Consider the following 9,478-nt stretch of genomic DNA (forward strand, 5'->3'; position numbering starts at 1 on the left):
TGATTAATTAAATTATCAATTATTAATTATTATTGATTAATATATTACATATTGATAATGATAATTTAATATTAATTATTAATTGAGTAATTACTATTTATTTTTTATTTATCAACTAGTTACTAATTAATAGATTATAATAAACATAATATATAATTGATATATTACTTATTAATTAATTATTTAATAACTTATTATTATTTGTTTTTATTGTTAATATGTTATATAATTAATTTTTAACTAAATAAATAATTACTATATTATTTTATTATTTTATTAACAAAATTAAAAACTTAATAGTAATAAATTAATATTTAATTAATAATTAAGTAATTACTATCTATTTATTAGTTATTAAGTATATCTATTTATTAATTATTAATTAATATATAGTATAATTAATTATTAATTATTAATTACTTAATATAATTGTATTGATAATCATTAACTGTATTATATTGATTCTTACACAATCTAAAAGTTAAAGTTGCCTTTGAGCTGCTTCTGATTTTGGCTGTAGATTCTTCAAAAATTCTTTAAAAATCACTTTTTATAGTTTTTACCAAACACCATTATCATCTTCTGATGACTAGAGAAGTGATTTTAGGCTCCAAGAAGTACTACTAAACGCACCCTGTGTCAGCTAAACAAGGTCTTGTTTGATTTTTTTTCAGTTTTTGTTTAGCCGGTTTTTGTTCGTAAATTAAAATTATTTTTAATTTATATGTATTTTTTATAAAAAAAAATATTATAAACATTTAAATCAGAGAATGAATTTTTCACATATCTTCTTTTTTTTTTTTTTTTAATGTTTTTGCTAACGGTAAGGGTTTAATTAGAAGTAAAAAGACCAATTTAGTAGCTCGCGTGCAAGTCACGCACAGCAAAACCGTCCAAAAACTACCCAGGTTGTTTTTATTTTTTACGTTTTTTAAGAAAAAAAATAAAAATAAAGAGAAATAGTGTTTAGCATAATTAAAGATAAAAAATAAAAATAAAATAATTTTTTTATTTAGTATAAAATGAGAGAGAAATAAAAAATTATTTTTAGTCATTCTTCATTTTTTATTTTTATTTTTTCCTCTCTCAAGCAAAGAGAAAAAGACATTAATAGATTTTTTTATATTGAAAATAATTTTTTGATAAAACTACCAAACGTATTTTTAAAAATAATTTTTATCTGAGATTGAAAAAGTTTTTATTTCTATTTTCATACAAAAAAATAAAATCATTTTAAAATAAATTTCAAACGCACCCAATAATTTTTAAGTTTAAAGGGTCAATTGTCAAGAAATTTAGTTTAAGGACTAAATTAGTTAAATGAGTAAAGTTTAAAGAGTATCTATGCAAAAAAATCTTTTTTTTTTTTTTGTTGGTGAAAATTTCACCGTGAAATTCATATTATTTTTCTTTATTCTTTTTCCTTTTGTTGGTGAAATTCATTCATAATTTACTTCTTTTTTGCTTGAAAGAAATTCATATTACTAGCGAATAGGAAGGAAAGCTATTACTTTTTTTTATCGTTTACTTCCAATATTTTATCGTAATGTCACATGTAGAATGTACCAAATTACATAAATTCATATGATATCCGAGTTTGCTAGCGAATAGGATGCAAATCTATCTTGTAGGAAGGAGATAGTGTCCATACTGTACGAATGATCAAGAAAGTTCATCAAAAGTCAAAAAAGTATTGAGACATTTTTTTTTTTTTTTTGGGGTGAAAACTAAGGGATTGTTTAGTTGGGGGATTCGTATTCCGATTCGAATCATGATTCATGATTCGCTATAGCGTTTTCTCTCACAAAAAATACACGTAAATTAAAAATTGTTATAATCTCATGATTCTAATCCATGAACCAAACGTCTCCTAAGAGTCATTCTTCTCGTGAATTATCATAACAACATGAAAATGAAGCTTGTCTCCACAAATGTGGAAGACAACTACTGTGGCAAAATGGGATTAAATAAATAAAAATAAGAAATTATTATTGATGAGATTTTCATTTCGCAAACTGTTTGTGCGAAGCAAATTTCTGCTCACCCTCAACGGAACAGTTTTATTGTAACAATCAGTTTTATTCTACTCTTCATGTGGGGAAACTACCAGTCTACCATAGCCGAAAACGTATTAGAAAACAAAAGACTTTGATCAGTTAACACCATAGACCCACTTCTCTGCATTGCTTGTGTAAGAAACCAACTCCTCTGGTTTGAACCATAAGTTGATTTCGTCTTTCGCAGTCTCGGGACCATCACTTCCATGAATGATATTTCTGCGTAGCAAACAAAAAACCGGGTGGTGACAACAAAGTAATAGAACTGCTCATTTTAGAAGTCAAAACTAAAGTGACAAAGAACAACAGACTCGGAGAAACAAGTTATAAGGATGAAAAATCAGTCAGCACACCAAAAAGTTCAAGTTGTACCTTCCAACAACAACTGCTAGGTCACCTCTGATGGTTCCGGGTTCTGATTTTTGTGGATCTGTGGCGCTGATGAGTTTGCGACCATACTTTATCAGACCCTCTCCTTCCCATACCTGAAGCAGTTAAAAGAATGAGCTCTAGCTAGTTTAAATATTGTTAAGTAAACAAGGATAGATATGGTTCTAACCATTGCAACAACAGGGCCAGAGCTAAGAAAGTCGCACAGGCCATTGAAGAAGGGTCTTTCCTTCAGATCATGATAATGCTTCTGAGCAAATTCCTTTGAAGGAATCACAACTTTTATGGCAACTAGTTTAAACCCTTTTCGCTCGAATCTGGAGATGATTTCTGCAATCTGAAATGTGGAACATTACTAGGTGAACATAGATTTGAGGACAAAAACAATAACTGTCCCAGACTCCCACATTGGATAACATAGTCAAGTGGTACGAACACAGGTGATGTTGGTAACTTACCAGTCCTCTTTGCACCCCATCAGGCTTGATAGCGATAAAAGTGTGTTCAAACTGGATCGAAAAAAAATGCTCACAACAGAGAAGGCAAAGACAATATTCAAAATAAAAGAGATGGAATATGAGGTGCTAAGAATACCTCTGCAGCGTGAACCTCTTGGTCCAGGAACATGTAGGCTGCATATACACAAAAAGAAAAGCGATAAATGACGAGTTTTAAGAAAGAGTTTGTAGTAGTTATACTCGTTGAGATGCATGAATCATGTCTTAATCCAGACTAGCATAACAATTGAAAATAGATTACTATGGACCATCCCTTTTTTCTTTTTCCCTCCTTTTTCGGTGAATCTCAAGTTTAAACTGCTATGTGATTTTGCAAAGTATTTACATAACGGTTTATTTTTATGGCTTATGATGCATCCACTTTTATTGTACACGCAAGAATGTCATTGCTCTCATCCGGAAGATAGAAATCATTACTGGCCCATTAAGCAAACTGATATTTTCTCATTGAGAGTAGAAAATAGTATTTCGTCTTTTGCACATACACTTGAAGCCCGAAGAGGAATTGTCCATAGCCTAACACATTCCATAAATCTGAAAATGGTGTCCTGGTACCAATAGTTGGAATCCTTAATGCATTTCAACAACAAATAGTCGACAAATTCCATTTTCAGATTTATATGCGTGTTTGAGTACGAACAATTAACGTACTAAACCATAAATTTGAAAACAGTGACTCCGATAATCGTTAGACATTGTTTGTGCACTTAAATAACAAAACTCATCAAATTATGTTTTACGATTTACAGCATGCATTAGAGCATGAACCACAAACATATTTGATACCTCGATGTATTCAAGTCCACCACAATGTTGGCCACTAGTAGTGACCAACGCCACAACAAATAGGATGTGGCTCTCACCTATTGGTTCATAAGTTGGACCCACATTCTATTTCGTGTGGTGTTAATCACTAATCATGACATACATCTAGGCTATTTGATCTTAACTGGGTGTGAACGAAGAGGACTACTCTCTACTTTTTTCATGATAAATTGTCCAGCTTGTGGGCAATTGGCAAAAATGCTCTCTGTTTATGAATTAAGAAAATGGGACTTTTAAATGAACAATAAAAATAGGTTTATTCAATTACATGCCCTATAAAATATGCACATGTCTACAATGTAAGAAGTTGGCCATGCTCATGAGTCAAGATCGGCTATCCCCATTTGGCTATCCCTTTGGTTGTCCCACCACTCATATACTGACACCTTATTAAAACAGACAAGTCATTTCACTCGAAAAATATATTTTCCGTTAGAGTGGTGAGACAGCAAGGGAGACAGTCCAACAGAGACGGCAGATCTTGACTCCATACTCATGGCATATATAAATACAATACCCCAAACTATGTCATGCTTCTATGCTTCAAACAAATTACAGAGGCAATCCTCTTAATATCATCAACAATAATTCAATGTTAAAAGATAGTTCATTATTACATTTAAAATAAAGCACGAGGTCACTTATTAGCATGTGAAACTAGTAAGAAAGGCCCAGCAGATATAACTATTAGCCAGCATCATACATTCCTTGGTAGTTTTCATCATAATTCTGAACTGAGGGTAACTATTGTGCTTAAGGACTGAACCTACCAAGGAAGTTCCTAATATAGGTTATTTAGGTTCTATCATTTTTTACTATGCATTTTTTACTGTGCATATTGTACAACGGGATACAAACATATGAGTTGGATCCACAAAATAACACGATGACAATCCAAGTTTTATTGTCCACACCTGCTGCAGGGAGGGCAAGAGCTCCAGAGATCCATGTTTTGAATGCGTTATCAGAACCAGCCCTTCCAAAGTTTGAAGCTATGCTCCTGCCGGATACAGCGGCAGCAGCAGCCACAGCCCGTCCCTCTGCAAAGAGGACATGATAGGGATTATATACAGACAAGGTTGTGGTTATGTATTATTTTTGCACAAATTCACAAAAAGTACACACAATAATTTAGTAGACGTTGGGTTCACAGATTCATAACCATTATTTAAAATTATTCTTAGTTTACGAGTATATTTTATGAAAAAAAATACTGTAGTGAGCCACGAATCATGATTCGAGCCATGACACGAATCCTCATACCAAACACTCTCTTAACAATCTAACATCTCAAGGTGGGAAGGTTAATGTTTATCCATTTAATTAATTTTGCGTGCAATGGCGAGCGAAGTAAACCTTGTGTTAGCTCAACGGGAAAGCAGGGTATTAGAAACGTGTAATTGCTTTGTCAATAAAAAATAGATTTTGGAGAAGACTTAAAGTCAAACAGAAAAAGAAAAATAATAATAATTACAGACCACCTTGACCTGCCCTGAAAAAGAGAGTAAATAAATATCCACATCCATGATCCATACTTCAAGCAACCAAAAAAGAAAAGAAAAAAATTGAAGTGACCATATTAAACACGCGTAACAGTAATCAAATCAATGAGAAAAAAAATATTAATCTTTTTATTAGATCTCTCTCTTTTTCTACGTAGGAAGGCAAATAGGATAGTTACAGAAAATAGTTACGCATAAAAGCCAAAACGGAAGTCCCATCGCCGGAAAAAGAAATCTAAGCCGTTCACTGTCCGCTCCACGGGTGGGCCCGCCATGGCCCACGTGCAAATCACAACAAGAATAGTGATCACACTCCACGGAGATCAATCATTTCGGATTTATGTTCCTTTGAAGCAAAAAGGTAAACAGTGATTTAAAAAAACTGGTAATAATTACCTGAAAAGAGATCAAATCTATTTTTTAATTCAGCAGAAATAAAAATAAAAAATGTTTTATAAGCTCAGTTTGTCCTATTGGACGTTGTTTGCTGCTCGATTCACAATATGTTATTTGAAGATTTAAAAAAAATTAAAAACCAAACGTAAAAGAAGAAACTTTACGAAAAACCAACCATTTTATCGGCTTATCAATACTCTGATGAAACCAGGGAAAGATTTTCCTTCGAAACAAACACATATCAAGTTCACAGATCAGAACCTAGCAGAGGAACCATAATAAAGGCACACCATTTCAGATTAACAAATCACACACGACACTAAACAAAAACGTGATAGAATCAGCTCCATCAGATCAGGGAAAGATTTTCCTCCTAAACAAACACATATGAAGTTCATAGATCAGAATCTAGCACCGAAATCACAATAAAGTCTCAAGATTTCAACGCTTACAGAACAAAAAAAAAAATCGAAACTCGTAAAAATGTAAGATTCTAAAAACAAAACGAGAAAAAGAAAATCCGATCAAAAAACTTACCGGAGAAAAACCGAGCGCTCTTAGAGGCATTGACGATCGACCTGGCGGCTCTGGAAGCAGATCGGAAAATCTGAGAACTCATCGTCGGAATCTTAGAGAGAGAGATTGAAAGATGAGATTTTTGCAGTGCAGAAGAGAACAGAACAGTGAGAGTGATAATGTGGGAAGAAGGAGAAGAAAGATAAATATCCCATAAATGTATAGTAGTAGTGGAGCAAGGTCAAAAAACGACAGCGATTGGTTGCTTCTTCTTTTTTACTTTGTGTGGTCAGGTCAAACCCTACCCGAACTGTATGGAAACCAATGTGATAACGGTTCGTTTGGTTATCCGTTTAGTTTAACTGGTTTGCGGAAGTAGTTATACAACTTTGCTGTTACACCTTTTGTTGTAACATCTTTTTTAATGTTATTGTCACGTAGCTGTACTTACCTTCACGTATAGACCTAGTTCATTTCACCGATTTAAATTTTCAGTTTTAAGTTTTTATAGTAAAAAATTATCAAAAAATGTCACATTTAATTTTTTTTATTACAGTAAAAAACTTTAAAAAAATGTCACATCTCAACTCAAATTAAAAACTCAAATTGAGAAGTGAACAAAGCCGTGTATTTCATGTCTTTCATGAAGACTATCAGATATATACATCATGCTTGGTTAATTTTCCTTTTCTTTTATAATTTGACGCTTTAAAAGAAAATTGTATTAAATAATAAATTTTTAAAACTAAATTAAGTAAATAGTATAAATAGTAATTTACATAGTAAAAATTTACTGCATAAATAATTCATTTACGACTGGTAAAAATAACTTACGTTGTAAAAAATCTTTATTTACATGAAAAAAAATATTTTTACCAATCGTAAAGAGAAAATTTATGTAAAAAAATATTTCCACTAACCATAAATAAATTATTTACAAAATAAATGGTTCTTTTACTATGAAAACTGTTTTTTATTTTAAATAATTTTAAAATATATTTTTTATTTAATTTAGTTTCATAAAAATACTATTTACTATTTTCTTCCTGATTTAAAATTATAACTTAATGACTTTTTAAAATATATATTAATATGCTTTGCTCAAAACTCAAAATTCAAGGTGTTATTGAGAACCAGGAGTACTGTCCATTTGATCATGGTTCGGAAACGTTTTTCTCGTCTTTTTTTTTTTCCGAGGCGTGTCCATTAAAAATGGGTATGAATTTATTTATTTATTTTATTTTTTTTTTTGCATTTCTTAATGAAAAATAGAAATGAAAGGAAAATTATCCGAGGCGTGTCCATTAAAAATGGGTATGAATTTATTTATTTATTTTTTTTTTTTTTTTTGCATTTCTTAATGAAAAATAGAAATGAAAGGAAAATTATCATTTTGAAATTTTGTTTAAAAAATAGAAAAAGTTCAACGGGCATTTCTCATTTTTATTTTTAATATAAATGAATCCAAACACATTTTAAAAAACGATGAAACGAAAGACATCTTCTGAGAATTTTCATTTCCATTTTGTTACCCATTTGCAAACGCTATGAAAGGGGCCTTCTAGTTTCTTTTAGTAGACAGAGAGCACCTCTTTCTCTTCCCCTACCTTATTTGGGTAAATTGAGAGAAGCAAAAACTGAACTCAAAAGAGGAAAAGAAAAAAGAAAAGGAGTGAATTCTTTTGCTCGAGACTTGATGGCACGAAGCAGATTCTCACGTCTACTTCACCCCTTTTTTGTACTGTTCCCTTTCTCTTTGATGCTTTTATTGTTTTTTTCCCCATTTTAATTTACTTTTTTTATGATTTTATTGATTAAACTTCAACCAAATCAACCGGTCTTTCCTTTGCAAAAGAACATGATTTTGGACCTACTCTGTGTTTTTTTAGTAGACGTTTAATTCATGAATTAGAATTATGAAATTAAAATTATTTTCAATTTACGTGTATTTTTTTTTTTAAAAAATACTATAACGAATTGTGAATCATGATATGAATCCTCTTACTAAATGTCTTCTTAATATTTTGTGATTCACGTGGAGCATAAAAATTGATATTAATATTGATATAATGGTAGGTAAGGCAACCATCATTGCTTTTCTAAAGCAAAAAACCAAATGGGGTATTAATTTTAAAACAGTTTGATTCGAAGTAATAATACATAAGAAAGAAGCTACAAAACGTTATTGTTAATGAAGCTATGCTTGTGTTTAATTGACGATAAGACTCTACAAAGTAGGGACATTTGTAAAAGCTGTTTCACTTTAAGAATATGATTCCTATCTTTCCATTACTTGAACTTTTGCTGCCTGCATTTGATTGAATTAACAAGTTGCCCCGTACAATTTAATTTTCATAAATTACCCATTGAATTAAACAAATTGTTACAGAGCACCTTAACATTTTGATTTGGGGACACTAGGGGTGTACACGGATCGAATTATGCGGATTAGGGGTCAATCTGCAATCTAATCCGTTTATACGGATTGAAAAATCTCAATCCATTACTAGTCTGTTTGACTCCCAATCCAATCCAATTCAATCCGAATTTACGGATTGAATTATACGGATTGACGAATTGACCTATATTTTTTATATTCTCATGAAATTAAATACAAAATTAAACACAAACATAACATAACATAAAAGTTAAATAGTTCCACAATTCATTACAACACAATATAACATAATACATGTATAGTTAAATGTGTATACATACAATTAAGAAAAATCTCTTATATATTATTAAAAATATACAAATATATATATATATATATATATATACACTTCGGATTGACGGATTATACGGATTGAAAAATGTTCAATCCAATCCGTTAACGTGGATTGAAAAAATCTCAATCTGTTATCAATTCAAAATTTTTTCAATCAAATCCAATTCGACAGATTGGATTGGACGGATTGACGGATTCAGTGTACACTCCTAAGGGACACTAACAATTTGCTAAATTTCAGAGTCAAAATTTTCAAAACTAAAAGGGCAATTTACACTGACGTCCCCTGTGTTTTGCCAAAATAACATTGACACCTCTTGACTGAAATTAATAACATTAATACCCTCTGTTCCAAATTCTGTTAAATTTAGGGTTGAAATGTCAAAAATACCCCTTTTAATTTCAGCCATTAATTCATAACTATTAGATCTAAGCCGTCCATTCAATTTGAGAAAACCCTAAGGTCGCGTTCATTTCATCGATTTAAGTTTAGAATTCGAGTTTTGCTACAGTAAAAAACTTTCAGAAACAGTGACATCTAAT

At 30.9% G+C, this 9,478-nt stretch overlaps 1 protein-coding gene across 1 annotated transcript; it reads right to left on the minus strand.

Annotated features, from left to right (window-relative positions):
• Positions 1–1,930: 1,930 nt before the first annotated feature.
• Positions 1,931–6,459, minus strand: LOC21384982 (nucleoside diphosphate kinase 3). Its single transcript, XM_010095129.2, has 7 exons — positions 6,226–6,459; positions 4,705–4,830; positions 3,042–3,079; positions 2,906–2,956; positions 2,617–2,784; positions 2,430–2,542; positions 1,931–2,276 (listed from the first exon to the last, which is right to left on the minus strand). Exons 1-7 carry the CDS (start codon positions 6,305–6,307, stop codon positions 2,153–2,155), a joined length of 702 nt encoding a protein of 233 aa, XP_010093431.1. The 5' UTR covers positions 6,308–6,459; the 3' UTR covers positions 1,931–2,152.
• Between the last annotated feature and the right edge of the window lie 3,019 nt (positions 6,460–9,478).

Source organism: Morus notabilis, unplaced genomic scaffold (assembly GCF_000414095.1).
Source record: "Morus notabilis unplaced genomic scaffold, ASM41409v2 Scaffold1691, whole genome shotgun sequence".
In the NCBI taxonomy this organism is placed as follows: domain Eukaryota; kingdom Viridiplantae; phylum Streptophyta; class Magnoliopsida; order Rosales; family Moraceae; genus Morus; species Morus notabilis.

Bases quoted from the DNA above. Each gene is read 5' to 3' on its own strand.
- LOC21384982 (XM_010095129.2), bottom strand. From the start codon at position 6,307: ATGAGTTCTCAGATTTTCCGATCTGCTTCCAGAGCCGCCAGGTCGATC. The intron at 4,831-6,225 runs GTAAGTTTTTTG...TCCTCTTTGCAG, and splicing joins GAGCGCTCGGTTTTTCTCCG to AGGGACGGGCTGTGGCTGCT. The intron at 2,543-2,616 runs GTTAGAACCATA...TAACTGCTTCAG, and splicing joins CTGGCCCTGTTGTTGCAATG to GTATGGGAAGGAGAGGGTCT.